Source organism: Scyliorhinus canicula, chromosome 20 (genome assembly GCF_902713615.1).
Source record: "Scyliorhinus canicula chromosome 20, sScyCan1.1, whole genome shotgun sequence".
NCBI classification, from domain to species: domain Eukaryota; kingdom Metazoa; phylum Chordata; class Chondrichthyes; order Carcharhiniformes; family Scyliorhinidae; genus Scyliorhinus; species Scyliorhinus canicula.
In genome coordinates, this window is record NC_052165.1 from 15,447,870 (window position 1) to 15,466,287 (window position 18,418).

At 51.1% G+C, this 18,418-nt stretch overlaps 1 protein-coding gene across 1 annotated transcript in view; it reads right to left on the minus strand.

Moving 5' to 3' along the window:
• nup107 (nucleoporin 107) overlaps positions 1-16,999 on the minus strand; it is a 61,206-nt gene extending 44,207 nt beyond the window's left edge. Inside the window, exons 1-3 of the mRNA XM_038780257.1 lie at positions 16,863-16,999; positions 14,508-14,599; positions 5,367-5,447 (exon numbers count right to left, since the gene is read on the minus strand). Of these exons, the coding sequence (XP_038636185.1) occupies positions 5,367-5,447; positions 14,508-14,599; positions 16,863-16,885 (196 nt within the window). The 5' untranslated portion in view covers positions 16,886-16,999. The remainder of the gene's footprint in view (positions 1-5,366; positions 5,448-14,507; positions 14,600-16,862) is intronic.
• Positions 17,000-18,418: the final 1,419 nt, after the last annotated feature.

An 18,418-nucleotide genomic window follows, 5' to 3' on the forward strand; every position in this document is an offset into this window, starting at 1 on the left:
CCTATTATGCAGAATACACATATTTTCTACAGTCTTCTGAAAGACAATATCAAGTCTCTGCATTACAATTACTGTACACAATTATCAGCCCAGCAGAGGCCATATGCTGTGGCCTTTGTCTATTTAATAACATTAAGTTGTAAGTGATATTTTTAGTGGGAAGAAACAATAAAGGAAGAAACAATAAATGTTGTCCATAAGCATGGGGGGGATGGGAGGAAAAACCTTTTTACTCCAGAGGGTGGTGCCTCTTCTGCACAGTATTTTCTGTGATACAAACAGTGCCAATTTGAGCCTCAGTGGTCTGGATGTTCAGAATTTGCTCCCTGCATGTGTAATAAAACCACTTGAACATTGCAGTATCTGGAGTGCGAAAGTGGCCAGAATTGAAGATTACAAAGCTAAAGAGAGATGCAGAAGGTCTCAGCAGGTCTGGCAACATCTGTAGGGAGAGAAAGGCTAGCGTGAGAGGCATCAGCTATAACGATCAATTTGATCCTTTCACCCAGGTCTGGAAATCTGAGCATACGTTCTTGTAAACTTAATTTCCTCAATGTATTATTTTCTTTTAATACTTTCCCAACAGCAACATATTTCAGCATGGTGCTCAATTCTAATAGATCATAGCAAGCATCCAGTCTAGTTTGTGTGCATAGCCAATTTAATTGTCCAATTAAGCTTAATTGGTCTGCTTCTTCCTTGGTTGCAGGGTCTTGAGATGAAATGTCAAATCAGGAGTCGATTAATATTCTCTGGCAGGACTTTTGGATTTAGAGATATTGAGCACGATTTACACGAATGGGGACAGAATCACGCAGCTCAATGAGCTGGGTGTCTCCTGCCGCTCGGAGCGACGAGAAACAAATCTCTATTTAACGTTCAACCGGGTAGATTGGGGGCTTCAGTGTGGAACGCGGGGGCTGAGGCCGCACCTAGTCCCCTTCCCTGCACCGAGGAGCTCCGCTCACCGGAACTCCTCTCGAGCTCGACACAACTGGCCCCTCTCCCACAAGCACGACACCATAAAGGAGTCCGCAAACACCCTCCCACAGCAGAACAGGGCACCCTCCCTGGGCCCATCCCCGGCACGTGAAATATGCCAGTTTGGCATCAGCAATGCCAGGGTGCCACTCTACCCAGAGAAAATGCACCCGGAGGGGGGTCCTCAGATCCCCTGGGAGACCCCCATGAGTGCCGTTCCATCTGGCCCCGATTTGTGGAGAACCAGCACTGAACTGCGCTCGCCAGATCCCTCGCCTGGTTAGGTCTCAGGAAGGTATGTTAGTGAGACTAGATTTTCCAGAAAGTGATCCCGCCACAATGAGCAGGATTCACATTACGACGTCTCTCAAGATCACGTTAGATCTCACGAGGTGTGGCAAGCCTGGTAGATCCCGGAAGTGGGATCTACTGGCCGTGCCGCACTGTCTTTTGGGCGCAACACCCACGGTAGATCCCACCCATTAAGTTTCCCAAAGTCCTGGGTGGGGTGTAAATTTTGGAGGAAAATGCGAAAATGGAGAATAAAAGTATGTATTAAAAAAAAGTTTCCCAAAATCCAACAATATATACTTGAAAGCTCCAACGGTCCAGTTTCCAATTTTGAATTCCTTTATAATTTTATCTAACTCAAATGCTGCAGAAACCCCCACAGAAAATCACCTGCATGCATTAAGAAATGCCTGCTAGCTTTCTTTCATCAAGCCAATAAATTATTGCTGCATCCACTATCACACAAGGACAACCATATTTTAGTTGGATGGATCCAACTGAAAAACACCATACCATGGCTGCACTGTTAACACTTACTTGGACTCTATAATTTCTCCTCTATCTCCAGCTTCATTTCGAAGCTTTAAGAATATGGGCCATTTGGAAGTACTTTCTCCCTCTCTCTAAATGTCGGAAAGACCAAGGAACTGATCATCGACTTCAGGAAGCGTAGCACGGCATACTCCCGCCTGCATCAATGGCTCCGAATGGAGATGGTCGATAGCTTTAAGTTCCTGGGGGTCACCATCACCAACAGTCTGTCCTGGTCCACTCACATTGATGCAACAGACAAGAAAGCCCAACAACATCTCTACCTCCAACGGAAGCTTAAGAAATTTGGTATGTCTGCATTGACTCTCACAAACTTCTACAGATGTGCGATAGACAGCATCCTATCCGGATGCATCAGCCTGGTATGGCAACTGCTCGGTCCAAGATTGCAAGAAACTGCAAGTGTGGTGACCTCAGCGCAACATAAGAACATAAGAACTAGGAGCAGGAGTAGGCCACTTGGCCCCTCGAGCCTGCTCCGCCATTCAATTAGATCATGGCTGATCCTTTGTGGACTCGGCTCCACTTTCCGGCCTGAACACCATAACCCTTAATCCCTTTATTCTTCCAAAAACAATCTTTATCTTAAAAACATTTAATGAAGGAGCCTCAACTGCTTCACTGGGCAAGGAATTCCATAGATTCACAACCCTTTGGGTGAAGAAGTTCCTCCTAAACTCAGTCCTAAATCCACTTCCCCTTATTTTGAGGCTATGTCCCCTAGTTCTGCTTTCACCCGCCAGTGGAAACAACCTGCCCGCATCTATCCTAACTATTCCCTTCATAATTTTATATGTTTCTATAAGATCCCCCCGCATCCTTCTAAATTCCAACAGGTACAGTCCCAGTCTACTCAATCTCTCCTCGTAATCCAACCCCTTCAGCTCTGGGATTAACCTAGTAAATCTCCTCTGCACACCCTCCAGCGCCAGTACGTCCTTTCTCAGGTAATCATCATATAAGCTTGCCATCCCCACATTGATTCTGTATGCACCTCCCGCTGCTTCAGAAAGGCAGACAGCATTATCAGAGACCCCTCCCATCCAGGCATTGCTTTCTTCCAGACCCTTCCATCAGGCAGAAGGTACAGAGGTCTGAAGGCCCACATATCCAGACATAGGAACAGCTTCTTCCCTACAGCTACAACACTTCTCAACGACTCCCCCTCGGACTGATCTGTTCCCTGTAAGAACACTATTCATGATGCCCTATGCTGCTCTTGCTCATGTATTTGCTTTGTTTGGCCCCTTGTTCTGCACTGTAACCAATCATTGTTTGTCGATGTACCATTTGTTAATGTTCTTTTTGTCTACTATGTACGTACTGTGTACGTTCCCCCAGCCGCAGAAAAATACTTTTCACTGCACTTCGGCACATGTGACAATAAATCAAATCAAACATACCTATCTATGGGATAACACCGGCTGTCCTTTACCTGGCACCTCAGTGTAAACAACAAACTCTCAAACTGTCACATTCTTTTTGTTTTGCCTCCTTTATCAATTTACCATTTAAATTGTCCATAACCGACTTCTTGCGTCACTCCTCACCTGTTCTTTGGCCCTTGTTCCAGTTACTACCTCCCCCAAGAGATCTCCTATCCCTATCTGGACTACTATTACTCAACCAGCCCCTCCTGTGACTAGACTTCCTCTCAAGTTTGTGATCTTCCCCTTTGGGCTTTAATCACCAGTAGACCCACTGTCTGAACTTACACCAAATTCCCTGGCTTTCCACATTTTCACTTCCTTCTGCAAATCCAGAGATCGGATACTGCTGCCCCTGGTCTTGTACGCTCCACCAGTTTTGGTATTTTCCTCTGGCCTTCCCTACCCTTCATACGAAGGTGGCTTCCCTCCACTCAGTGGCCCCTTCTGGTATTTGTTTCATCCTAGTTCCAACTTTCAGTAATTGAGCTTTGTAATAAAAGTTAATCGTCAGTCACCATCACCTCGTGCGTTCTCCTTGGCAGCACCTCTACCAACCAATGAGGGCTTTCTTCTTGTACAGTATTAATTGTTGTTTTCCACTCTTGTCTGTTTTCTTGCAAAGTGTCCTGACGAGTGCAAGAAAAAAGCTCTGAGGTGTCGCTGTTTTCATAAATACTACCAAATGACTATAAGTAGAGCTGTCATATTCTTTGATTTTACTTTGTCTTCCTTAAAGAATCCATATAACATTTTAGCAAGTCAACTCCACATACTGTGGATGCGCACCCACTATCCCGAACTGTGCAATTGAACAAAATATTTGACCAAGATGCTCATAACCAGACTGATACCTCTGATGACCAATCGGATTCCTTCTGATTGGTCAGTATCTTGCCCCTTTCCTTCCATGTCATGTGTTGTTTCAAAAACACTGTTTTTCATTTTTGGGCAATTCCATGCATAATGATACTTAGATTCGCCACAGCTATCCCTCTCTGTCTTTTTGGTAAAGATGTAACCCGTGTCCATACATTGACTTGATTTTCCGTTTCACAAAACGGGGGGGGGGGGGGGGGGGGGGGGGGGGGGGGGGGGGGGGGGGGGGGGCAATATTAGCCTTCTGTCTGGAAGTAAATGTTAAGTCTCCAACTTAACCTTTCAGGCAATTATCCTTTGTTACCAAATGTCAGTGGAATTCCCATACCTGGTTGTGAAGACGCAAACTAGGATCCTTTGAAGAATGTTTATTGCTTGTCACAGAGCTTAGTTATCCACTCGAACCAGTGGTAACTGACTCTTTGTATACACATCCAAGTAATATTAACTAATCAATATCCAAGGTCTGTTCATGTTATTCCGGTAAACATCCATCAGCAGAACCCATTAGATTAACATGAGAAACGTTTTCAGGCATTTGTGTCTACAAAGTACAATGGGCCTGTATATAATTATTGCAACTTAGGGTTTTTAACTAAAACTGATGCAAAATGGGAAAAGGCTGGCTTTGTGATACGTTAAATACCATATACATAGTTTCATAGTATTTACAGTGCAGAAGGAGGCCATTCGGCCCATCGAGTCTGCACAGGCTCTTGGAAAGAGCACCCTACTTCAGCCCACACCTTCACCCTATCCCTGTAACCCTGCAACCCCATCTAACCTAAGGGTAATTTAGCACGGTCAATCCACCTAACTTGCACATCTTTGGACTGTGGGAGGAAACCGGAGCACCCGGAGGAAACGCACGCAGACATGGGGAGAACATGCAGACTCTGCACAGACAGTGACCCAAGCGGGAATCAAACCTGGGACTCTGGCGCTGTGAAGCCATAGTGCTAACCACTATGCTCCATGCTGCCATTAGGAAATAGCAACCAAACTCACAATCACATGTACTACACCATTATGAGGCTGTTAACGAAGGTGAAAGGAAAGAGTTGTATTGTTCAATGCAACAAACATTGCACACACAAAATTAATTGAAACATTCAAACAAGGAAAATATGAAGACTGAATATTTTAGGATCTTGGAGAAATACAGCACGATCTCCATCTTAAACAAGAAACGAACCTTACTGGCAAACAGATTCAATTATCTTAATCAATACTTACAGAACTCATGGAACACGACAGCAGTTGCTCGAGTAGCCTGTAGCAGATGTATACTGGAAGCACCTTTAGAACGTTTCAAAGGTGCTGGGGAATGAGTTAAGGAAAGTTGGATCTGACAGTTCACACATTTTTTTCCAGAGCCCTTATCAAGTACTTGTTCAACATTATCAGTCATTTTAAATTATAACAAATGATATTTAAACTGTCAAACTTCAAAACTGCCCCATGTCCCTACATTAATACTTTTGAAAGCCATGAACAGCTATGCAATTATTCATTACCTCAAAAGCTGAATTGAATCGACAGCACAGAAACACGCCCAACTGCTCTAAGATGGTCCCTACGTTCAACATCAGCTCCCTCATCTAATTGTAATAATAATAATCGCTATTGTCACAAGTATGCTTCAACTAAGTTACTGTGAAAAGCCCCTAGTCGCCACATTCCAGCACCTGTTCGAGGAGGCCGGTATGGGAATTGAACCCACGCTGCTGGTCTTGTTCTGCATTATAGCTGTCTTAGCCCACTGTGCTAAATCAGCATATCCTCCGAATCCTTTCACCCATATGTACTTATTTAATTTCCCATTGAATGCATCTATACTATTTGTCTCGATTACTCCTTGTGGTAACAAATTCTATAGCGTTGCTGTTTTTTGGGCAGAGCTCCTCCTGAATTAGCTACTGGATTTATTGGTGACCATTTTGTATTTATGACCTCTGGTTTTGAACTCCCCTGCATAGGTAAAATTTTCTCCATGCTGATGCACGATCAATTGCACAAACACGAGAGTTGAATACAACTGAGGCTTTATTACACTAAGATGTGTGGTCTCCTACATCATGGCGAAATGGCTGCTGGACAGGGAGCACACATATTTATACTCCGCCTACTGGGCGGAGCCAGCAGGCAGGGACTACCCCCTACCTGTAGTACAGGGCCGTACCATACATACCCTAATATATATATATATAGCAGTGGTTACTACCACATTCACCCCCTGTTAAAATCGAGTCCGGCGGGGGTGGTGGAGAACAGCACAAGTTTAACATACAAAGAAAAAAATTACAGGTTTAGCCGGTCCGGAGCTTTGATCTGACATTGGGAGCGACGCAGTGGTGGCGGCGATTCTGGCGTCGGTCGGGTCCTTGGTGACTCCGGGAGCGTGCCAAGATCCTCTTCATCTTTGGGCGTGGCAGGGGAGGACGGATGGTCCTGGGGGGGGGGGTTGCTGCTGGGTGCGCCATGGGAGGGGAGGGTAGCGCCAGGCTGGGGGGGGGGTGGAACCTTCTGGTGACAGGTCCCCGAGACAGACAGTAACTTGGCGGCTGTCGAAGTAGGCTATGTAGGCATACTGGGGGTTGGCGTGGAGTAACTGCACCCTTGCCACCAACAGGTCCGCCTTGTGGAGTCATACGTGCTTACGGGGGAGTAAGGGTCCTGGAGATGCGAGCCAAGTCGGGAGCAACACCATGAAGGTGGAGTTCCGTATCGGGATGTATGAATCTCTCGGTGCTCCCGGAGTCCAGCAGACAGGAGATCTCGTGCCCATCAATCTTCACGCTTGTGGAGGCGGTTGCTAGATTGTGCGGGCGAGATTGGTCGATCGTGACCGAGGCAAGCTGCGGCTGGTCATCGCTGGTGTCAGACAATGGGGTGCCCGGGTCCTGGAACGATGGTGGTGCCCACATATTGTGGGGGAGACAAGATGGCGGCACCTGACGATCCTGAGGAGGACAAGATGGCGGCGCCCACGGGCTGCACGTGGCAGGGGTTGGAACAAGATGGCGGCGCCCATGACCTGGGATGGGGAAGATGGCAGCGCCCACTGTCCGTACGCCTGGCACACCACAGCGAAGTGCCCCTTTTTGCCGCAGGCCTTGCAACGGGCGCTCCGGGCCGGGCAGTGTTGGCGGGTGTGTTTTGGCTGCCCACAGAAGTAACATCTGGGGGTCCCAGGGTTGGCGCATGGCACAGGCGTAGGGTTGGCTGAGTGGGATCCCCGAGGGGGCTGCCGTCTGCGGGCTCCACGATGCGTACGAGGGGGGGGGGGGCACCGCGCGGCCGGAGGTGTAGGCCTGGATATTGAATGAGGCAACCGTCCTCGATAGCACCAGCTTTTTGGTTGCAGTGAGGCCAAGCGTGGCCCCTCTAAAAGTCGTTGGCGGATGTGATCTGACGCAATCCCCGTAACGAAAGCGTCCCGCATGAGTAAATTCAAGTGTTCCGTGGCCGTGACGGCCTGACAGTCACAGTCTCTGACCAGGGGAATTAGGGCACGCCAGAAATCTTCTATTGACTCACCAGGGAGTTGACTACGAGTTGAGAGGACGTGCTTGGCATAAAGCGTGTTAGTCCGCTGAGCGTAATTCTTTTTCAGTAGCGCCATGGCTTCATCGTAGGTTGACACGTCCTGGATAAGCAGAAAAACGCTGGAGCTCAGACGTGTGTAGAGGATCTGGATCGTCGGAGCTTCCACATTTGGGTCTGGTACCGACCTGATGTAAGCTTCAAAACAAGCTAGCCAGTGTTCAAAGTCCTTTTTGGCGTTGCTTGATTGTGGATCCAGCTGCAGGCGATCCAGCTTGATGCGGAGATCCATCTTGTGAAATCTTTAGTGTAATAAATTGATGCACGATCAATTGCACAAAGACGAGAGTTGAATACAACTGAGGCTTTATTACACTAAGATGTGTGGCCTCCTACAGCAGCTGGCGAAATGGCTGCTGTACGGGGAGCACACATATTTATACTCTGCCGACTGGGCGGAGCCAGCAGGCAGGGACTACCCCCGTACGCGTAGTACAGGGCCTTACCATACATACCCTATTATATACAGAAGTGGTTACTACCACGTGTCTATCCTATCAAACTCTTTCATTATCTTCAGAGCTATCAAGTCATCCCTCAGCCTTCTCTCAAGAAAAGAGCACCAGCTGGTTCATTATTTATTATTGTCTCATTCTGCCATCATCTTTGTTAATCTTTATGCTTTTCCCCCCAAATGCCCAAAGCCTCTTTATAATATGAAAACCCAGACCAAGCGCAGTACTCAAAGTTTATCTCGTAACTTTGCCAATGCAGAGCTAAGCCGCACGTTCGGCAGCTCCCGCTTTCGTAGGACTTGTGGGCTCTTTTAAGGGCCCCAAACGGCGCTGATTCGACGATTTCCGGTGTGTAAAGGGGTCTGGAGCAATACCCCCTGGGATTTATGGTGCGGACCCGGAGTGGGGCGAGGAAAAAAACGGCAGCAGCTCCCCTGGAAAAGCGGGGGAAGGTGGGCAAAATGGCTGCCAGTGGAGCCCCCGAGAAGTGGAGGCAGTGGGCGGAGGAGCAGCAGGCGGCCCTTCTGCGCTACTTTACGGAGCTGAAAGTGGAGTTGCTGGACTCTCTGAAGGTTACGACAAGTAAACTGCTGGAGACCTAGACAACCCAGGATGCAGCGATCCTCGAGTTGCAGCAGCAGGCCTCTGAGCGCGAGGATGTCTCGGCCCTCGTGGGGAAGGTGGAGAAGCACGAGGCGCTCCACAAAAAGTGGCAAGATCGTTTTGAGATGAAGTTTCGGTCAAGGAGGAAGAACTTGCGGATCCTGGGCCTCGCGGAGGTGCTGGAGGGGTTGGACCTGCCGGCTTATGTGGCCGTGATGCTGAACTCGCTGGTGGGGGCAGGATCTTTTCATCTGCCCCTGAAGCTGGAGGGTGCCCACAGATTACTGGCCAGGAGGCCCAAGGCGAATGAACCACCGCGGGCGGTGCTGGTGCGGTTCCATCGGTTCAGTGACCGGGAGTATGTGCTGCGATGGGCCAAGAAGGTGAGGAGCAGCAAGTGGGAGAATTCGGTAGTGCGCATCGACCAGGACTTGAGTGCGGAGGTGGCCAAGCGGAGGGGCGTGTTTAATCGGACGACGGTGGTGTTCCACAGCAGGCAGGTGAATTTCGGCATGCTGCCACCTGCGCGCTTGTGGGTCACCTACAAGGACCGGCATCACTATTTTGAGTCCCCGGAGGAGGCGTGGGCCTTTGTGCAGGCTGAAAAGTTGGACTTGAAATAGGGATTGGGGCACTGTGGGGGTTTTTTGTATCACTGTTTATGCTGTTGCTGGCTATTCTGGTTTTTTTTTTTCTCTGCTTTCGGAGGGTGTTGGTTATGGTTCTGGGTTTTAAGGGGGGGGTGTTGGGGTCTGTGGTTGTTTTCTTTGTTTGTACTGGGTTGGTGGATGGGTTGGGACTGCTATTTGGGAGCTGTGTTGAGGGGGTGGGGTGGGGCAGTGGGAAAGCGCGGGCTGTCCTCTGGTTTCCCGTGCTGCGGGATGAGGGGGGTGGAGCTGGAGGCAAGGGGCGTGGATATCAGTTCCCTTTACCCGTGCTGGAGCGGTGCCAAGGAGCTGCTGCAGGGGGACGACCCAATATCGGGAGGGGTCGGAGTTAGAGCGGGAGCTGCCGGGGTCAGCAGAAGTCAGCTGGCTCACGGGAGTACTATGGGGTGAGGTGAGGTTCTATCGCCATGGGAAACAGGCCGAGTGGGGGGTGCTGGCCACGGGCGAGCAGTCGATGGGCTATGGCTAGTCGGCGGGGAGGGGGGCGGGGTGCCTCCTGATTCGGCTGATCACGTGGAACGCGAGGGGGTTGAATGGGCCGGTTAAGCGGGCCCGGGTGTTTTCACATCTGAAGGGGCTGAAGGCGGACATGGCCATGCTTCAGGAGACTCACCTGAAGGTGGCGGACCAGGTTCGTCTGAGGAAGGGGTGAGTGGGGCAAGTTTTCCATTCAGGGCTCGACGCGAAGAACCAGGGGGTGGTGATCCTGGTGGGGAAGAGGGTGGCGTTTGAGGCGGTGGCTGATAGTGGCGGCAGATATGTGATGGTGAGCGGTAAGCTGCAGGGGGCGAGGGTGGTGTTGGTAAATGTATATGCCCCAAATTGGGATGATGCTGGTTTCATGAGGCGTATGTTGGGCCGCATTCCTGACCTGGAGGCGGGGGGCCTGATCATGGGGGAGGACTTCAATACAGTGCTGGATCCCCCACTGGATCGTTCTAGTTCTAGGACAGGCAAGAGGCAGCCGGCGGCCAAGGTGTTGAGGGGGTTTATGGACCAGATGGGAGGGGTGGATCCCTGGAGGTTTGGGAGGCCAAGGGCTCGGGAGTACTCTTTTTTCTCCCACGTGCACAGGGTTTATTCCCGTATTGATTTTTTTGTCCTGAGTAGGGGGCTGGTCCCGAGGGTGGAGGATGCCGAATATTCAGCTATAGCGATTTCGGACCATGCTCCGCATTGGGCGGATCTGGAGAATGGGGAGGTGCGGGAACAGCGCCTGGACGTGGGGTTGTTGGCTGATGAGGTGGTGTGCAGGAGGGACCGGGGATGCATTGAGAGGTACCTCGAGGCCAATGATACTGGGGAGGTCCGGGTGGGGATGGTGTGGGAGACTCTGAAGGCAGTGATTAGCGGGGAGCTGATTTCCATCCGAGCCCATAGGGAGAGGGGGGAGAGGAGGGAGGGTGAGAGACTGGTGGGGGAGCTGCTGAGTGTAGATAGGAGGTATGTGGATGCCCCGGAGGGATTGTTGGGGGAGCGGCGTAGCCTGCAGGCCAAGTTTGATTTATTGACCACCAGAAAGGCGGAGACACAGTGGAGGAAGGCGCAGGGAGCGGTCTATGAATGTGGAGAGAAGGCGAGCAGGATGCTGGCGCATCAGCTCCGCAAGCGGGACGCGGCTAGGGAGGTTGGAGGAGTGAAGGATAGGGGTGGGAATGTGGTGCGGAAGGGGGTAGAGGTCAATGGGGTCTTCAGGGACTTCTACAGGGAACTGTACCGGTCGGAGACGCTGGTGGTGGTGGTGGTGGTGGTGGGGGGGAATGGAGAGCTTTTTGAACAGGCTGCGATTTCCAAGGGTTTAGGAGGAGCAGGTGGAGGGACTGGAGGCGCCGATCGGGCTGGAGGAGCTGGTTAGAGGGATTGGCCACATGCAGTCAGGGAAGGCGCCAGGACCGGATGGGTTCCCGGTTGAATTTTATAAAAAATATGCGGACCTGTTGGGCCCCCTGCTGGTTCGGACCTTTAACGAGGCATGGGAGGGGGGAGTTTTGCCCCCGACGATGTCACGGGCGCTGATTTCCCTGATCCTGAAGCGAGATAAGGACTCCTTGCAGTGTGGATCATATAGGCCAATTTCACTGTTGAATGTGGATGCCAAGTTGCTGGCGAAGATCTTGGTCACTAGAATAGAGGACTGTGTGCCAGGGGTGATACATGAAGATCAGACGGGTTTTGTGAAGGGGAGGCAGCTGAACACTAACGTGCGAAGGCTGCTAAATGTGATAATGATGCTGGCGGCAGAAGGAGAGGCGGAGATTGTGGTGGCATTAGATGCGGAGAAGGCCTTTGATAGGGTTGAGTGGGGTACTTGTGGGAGGTGTTAGAGGGGTTTGAGTTTGGGGAGGGGTTTATTAAATGGGTAAGGTTGCTGCACGAGGCCCCGATGGTGAGTGTAGTGACAAATGGGAGGAGGTCCGAGTACTTCAGGCTCTACCGTGGGACGAGGCAGGGGTGCCCCCTGTCCCCCTTGCTTTTTGCGTTGGCAATTGAGCCTCTGGCCATGGCGCTCAGGGAGTCGGGAGGTGGAGGGGTCTGGTGCGGGGTGGGGAGGAGCACCGAGTGTCACTTTATGCAGATGACTTGCTGCTGTATGTAGCAGACCTGATGGGGGAATGCAGGAGGTGATGGAGATTCTTGCTGAGTTTGGGAGTTTCTCGGGCTACAAGTTGAACCTGGGCAAGAGCGAGCTGTTTGTTGTACACCCGAGAGATCAGGAGGAGGGGATTGGTAGTATCCCGCTAAAAAGGTCAGTGAGGAGTTTTAGGTACCTGGGGGTTCAGGTGACTAGGAGTTGGGGGACTTTGCATAAGCTTAATTTTACTAGGTTGGTGGAGCAGATAGAGGAGGAGTTTAAAAGGTGGGACATGCTGCCGCTGTCGTTGACGGGTAGAGTACAGTCCGTTAAAATGACGGTGCTCCCGAGGTTTTTGTTTTTGTTCCAGTGCCTCCCCATTTTTATTCCGAGGGCCTTTTTTAGGAGGGTGAACAGCAGCATCACAGGATTTGTTTGGGCGCACGGGACTCCGAGGGTGAGGAGGGTCTTTTTGGAGCGGGGCAGGGATAGAGGGGGGCTGGCGCTGCCCAACCTCTCTGCGTACTATTGGGAGGCTAATGTCTCGATGGTACGCAAGTGGGTAATGGATGGGGAGGGGGTAGCATGGAAACGGATGGAGATGGCGTCCTGTGGAGGCACGAGCCTGAAGGCACTGGTAACGGCGCCGTTGCCACTCCCTCCAACGAGGTACACTAAGAGCCCGGTGATGGCAGCTACCCTCAAGATTTGGGGGCAGTGGAGGCGACACAGGGGGGAAGTGGGGGACTCGGTGGAGGCCCCACTGCGGGGGAACCACCGGTTTGTCCCAGGGAACATTGATGGTGGGTTCCTGGGGTGGCACAGGGTGGGCATAAGGAGGTTGGGAGACCTGTTCATTGACGGGAGGTTTGCGAGCCTGGGTGAGCTGGGGGAGAAGTTTGAGCTCCCCCCGGGGAATATGTTCAGGTACCTTCAGGTCAAGGCGTTTGCTAGGCGGCAGGTGGAGGGGTTCCCTTCGCTGCCCCCGCGGGGGGTAAGGGATAGGGTGCTTTCGGGGGTGTGGGTCGGAGATGGGAGGGTGTCTGACATCTACCAGGTGATGCAGGAGGTGGCGAAGGCGTCGGTAGAGGAGCTGAAGGCTAAGTGGGAAGTGGATCTGGGGGAGCAGACTGAGATGGGGACATGGGTGAACGCCCTGGAGAGGGTGAACTCCTCCTCTTCATGTGCGAGGCTTAGCCTCATCCAGTTCAAGGTACTGCACAGGGCTCATATGTCCGGGACGAGGATGAGCTGGTTTTTTGGGGGTGAGGACAGGTGCATTAGGTTTTCGGGGAGCCCAGCGAACCATGTCCATATGTTTTGGGCATGCCCGGCACTGGGGGAATTCTGGCAGAGGGGGGCGAGGACGGTGTCGAGGGTGGTAGGGTCCAGGGTCAAGCTCGGCTGGGGCTCGCGATATTTGGGGTTGGGGTGGAGCCGGGCGTGCAGGAGGCGAAAGAGGCCGGTGTTTTAGCCTTTGCATCCCTAGTAGCCCAGCGGAGGATCTTGTTGCAATGGAAAGATGCAAGACCCCCAAGCGTGGAGACCTGGATCAATAACATGGCGGGATTCATTAAGCTGGAGAAGGTCAAATTCCCCGAGGGGGTTGGTACAAGGGTTCTTTAGGCGGTGGCAGCCTTTCCTCAACTTTCAGGCTCAACGATAGGGAACTAGGTCAGCAGCAGCAGCAACCCGGGGGGGGGGGGGGGGGGGGCATTGTTTATGTTGAATTTAATTTATTTTGTTGTTCATTGGGTTTGTGGGGGGGTTCGTGATATGCGTTGCTACGGGTCGGGGGGGGGGTGTTTATTATTGGTATTGTTCTGTTGTTATACATTTTTCAAAAATTTCAATACAGATTATTTTTTTTTAAACTTTGCCAATTGTCAATTCTCTCTCTCTCTCCAGAGATGAATTCAAGTACTTTATTTTCCTCGTTTTAAAATTAAAAAGGCCTCATTAGCTTCAATCACTACATTGTGTGATGTGAATGCCATCCTCTTGTTATCTAACCCACTTAGACTACTGCCCAAGCACTAAATGGTCTTTTGATGTTTCCCACCAAATGCAGTGCACTATTGCACTGTAATTTTGCCAATTACACACGCATTCTACAAGTTTATTATGTCTTCTACATTTTCTTACTTTTGGGTTGACGACATGCCAATTTAGTATTGCCTGTAATATTTTAAATTGTACTTGGATTCCCTAATGCGAGTCGTCAACGTAAATTGTAATTTTTGCCATTCTAAGCGGCTACATTTAACTCCTACTTCATTACAATTCGAGCTGACTTTACCACTGGGCAGGTCAGATCTCAGGATGGACCCTGGTTCAATAGGTCACAAAGATAACAGAGATCTTCAGTTAAAATGCAGAAAAGACAAGAAATACATATTTAATGCAGAAAATACAGCTTAAATATTTGAAGTGTAGACCCTTTGCCAACAGGGGCAGAAATTGAAAAGGATATTGTCAGCATTGCTTTTTGATCCACTGCGCCTTAGAGAGGTTTTGCTAACCTCAACATCTCGAACAATAGGAGATAATTCTCCACTAATTTGTCTAAAATAGGGAGAACAAGTATAGAAAGCAATATTAGAACTTTTAAGGAAATTGTAAATGCTCGCATTGTAATAAGAGTCAGAATAATTTTCCGTTCAATAGTTTCCTAATAAACAATTGAACAAAATATGACATTGATCAGTTCTGCAAAGAATGTCTTTCAAATAGTAACTGACACCAATGAAGATCAAATTAAAAACTCCCTCCCATCCAAACCACACTTCCACTGGAACAGATTCCTTTGTCGCTACCACAGGAAACACACCCCATCCCCCAAAGTCTCCCACACCTCTTTCCTCCTGCTCCACCTATCATCCCTTCCCTCCTTCCATTCCCTTGCCATCCCTGTTCTTCCAACCCACCCCCTCCTTTACCCTCCAACCAGCTCCCCCATTTACCCTCCCCCCACCTACCCCATTTTAGCCTCCCTACCCCCTTTTCTCATTTAGCCCCTCGTTTTATCCTCCCCAACGCCACTCCACCCTCACATCCCTTTTAAACTCCTCCCACCTATACCCTCCAACACCCTACCCACCCTCTTTCCCCCTACCCATGCCACTTTTTACCCCCTCCCTCCTTTTACTGTCCCCTTTTAATCTTCTCTGCCCCACTCGTCCCTCCTTTGACCCCCACCTTCTCCCTTTTATCCCCTGCCTCCCCATTAACCCCCACCCCATGTCCCCTATAACCCCTGGCCCTCCCCTACAGCCCCACTCCCTACCCACTCCCCCTACAACCACCTCACCCCCTACCCACTCCCCTATAACCATCCCATCCCCTGCCCACTTCCCCTATAACCACTCCATCCCCTACCCCCTCCCCCTATAACCACCCCACTCTCTGCTCACTTCCCCTATAACCACCCCATTCCCGCCCACTCTTCCCATAACAAACCCATTGCACACTCCCCTATAGCCACCCCTGCCCCCTATAGCCCCTACCCCCTCTCCCTATCACCATCCCCTCTCCCTATAACCACCCTCTCCCTATAACCAGCCCACCCCCACCCACTCCCCTTATTACCACCTCATCCCATGCCCACTCCCCCTATAACCACCCCATCCCCTGCCCACTCCCCCTATAACCACCCCATCCCCTGCCCACCCTCCATAACCACCTCATCTCCTGACCACTCCCCCTATAACCACCCCATCTCCTGACCACACCCCCTATAATCACCCCATCCCTTGCCCACTCCCCCTAGAACCACCCCATCCCCTGCCCACTCCCCCTAGAACCACCCCATCTCCTGCCCACTCCCCCTATAACCACCCCATCCTCTGCCACCCCCTACCCACTCCCCCTATAACCACCCCACCCCTGCCCACTCCCCCATAACCACCCCACCCCTGCCCACTCCCCCTATAACCGCCCCACTCCCCCTATAACCGCCCCACTCCCCCTATAACCAGCCCCCCTCAATAACCACCCCATCCCCTGCCACTCCCCCTATAACCACCCCACCCCCCTTATAACCAGCCCCCCCTCAATAACCACCCCATCCCCTGCCACTCCACCTATAACCACCCCATCCCCTGCCCACCTCCTATAACCACCCCATCCCCTGCCCCCTATAACCACCCCATCCCCTGCCCCCTATAACCACCCCATCCCCTGCCCACTCCCCCTATAACCACCCCACTCCCCTATAACCAGCCCCCCTCAATAACCACCCCATCCCCTGCCACTCCCCCTATAACCACCCCACTCCCCTATAACCAGCCCCCCCTCAATAACCACCCCATCCCCTGCCACTCCACCTATAACCACCCCATCCCCTGCCCACCTCCTATAACCACCCCATCCCCTGCCCCCTCCCCCTATAACCACCCCATCCCCTGCCCACCTCCTATAACCACCCCTTCCCCCTATAACCACCCCTTCCCCTGCCCCCTATAACCACCCCTTCCCCTGCCCCCTATAACCACCCCTTCCCCTGCCCCCTATAACCACCCCTTCCCCTGCCCCCTATAACCACCCCACTCCCACCCACTCCTCGTGTAACCAACCCATTGCCCGCTCCCCTATAGCCACCCGCTGCCCCCTATAGCTCCTACCTCCTCTCCCTATAACCACCCCCTCTTCGTATAACCAGTCCACCCCCTACCCCCCACCCATAACAACCGTCTCTGCCCCCCTCCCCTTTAACCCCGAACTCTCACCTCCTACCCCCCCCCCCGCCCGCCCCGCCCCGCCCCGGTGTAAATTCCTGATCCAGGTCACATTTCGAGTTGGTGCTGAGGCTCAAGCCGCGCTCTCCTACCTATCCATCCAGCTTTTCGACATGATGGCTGCAGGTCAAACACCCCCCCGACCACCCGCAAAACCGGCGGGAACGGAATCCACCGTCTGCCTGCCCGCGCGCACCTCCCAACGGCCGCTTCCCTCACGGCCAAGAGGCAACGGCTCGGCTGCGGGGCTCGGCGCCGGCGGGGGCGCCCTCTGTGGCGGCCGAGCGTATTGACTCATCCAACCTCTTCAATTCCCCTATGGAGCACTCACTTTTAGTCTTCATGGACACATGTTTGAAATACTTCTTTTTGAAGGGATCAGTGGGAGCAGTGTGTAGCATCTACAGATGCCAAGAGAGCAACTTCAAAACCTACCCACATTTATTCTCTACATTAAAAGTAAGGTAACAGATGTCTGGGAACACAACCACTTACAATAATTGCTGGCCTTGCCACTGATGCTCACATCCCATAAACAAATAAAAAGATGGCCCTGTTTTCTACTTGCTGCATTACCTCTTATAGAAAGTCCGTCGGGATCAAGGATGACTTACATCCACTCTAGTTCAGTAGTTTCTGAGTAGGTCAATAAATCAGTTCGCAATGTGCAGACTCTGCCAAATGAGGGGTAGGTGGTATTGGGTGAGAGACAGGTACATGAGTTGTTGGGAGATTTGTGTCCTTTTTCCGACACACTCTTTTACTGTGTATGATGCCTTCCTGAATGAAGCTTCTCCATTTTAGGGGGTGGCATGGGGGCACAGTGGTTAGCACTGCTGCTTCACAGTGCCAGGGCCCCATGTTCAATTCCAGCCTTGCATGACTGTCTGTGTAGAGGTTGCACACTGTGTATTTTCGCTAGAATTTAGAAGGCCAGCAATTATTTCAAGTGGTGTTCCCATACAATTATTTCCACAGGTTGGAGATTCAAAAACTAGGGGGCATAGTCTAAAAATTAGGGCTAGACCATGCAGGAGAGATGTTAGGAAGAATGTCTTCACTCAAAGGGTGGCAAAGGTTTAGAACTCTCTCCCACAAACAGCAGTTGAAGCTAGATCATTTGTCAGTTTTAAATCTGGGATAGGTAGGTTTCTGTTGAGCAAAAAATATTAAGGGATATGGGCCAAAGGCAGGTATATGGAGTTAAACATAAAACAGCCATGATCTCATTGGCAGGCTTGAGGGGCTGAATGGCCTACTCCTGTTCCTATTCAGGGATTCTATGATGTTGGTCACTTACAAGACAAGGACTCCTATGAGTCTGTGGAACTGTTTGTCCTCTTCAGGATGCTTTGAACACATCCCTGAAGCATTTCTGTTGCCCTTCTGGGAGACTCCCACTTTGACTGAGTTCTGGTATACGAGCAACATGTCCTGCTCTGCGGAGCTGAGGTTGTGAGTGATAGCACCTCAATGCTGGAGAATCTTCCAAAGGCACTGTTGGTAGTTCTTTTCTAGTGCTTCGAGTGCTGTAAGTTGACCATGTCTCTCAACAATAGAATAATATAACTTACTGTTAAGTATATTCATATTCAGATTGGTTAGCGATAAAGAGCCGAGCAATATGCTGAGATACTATTCCTGAGAT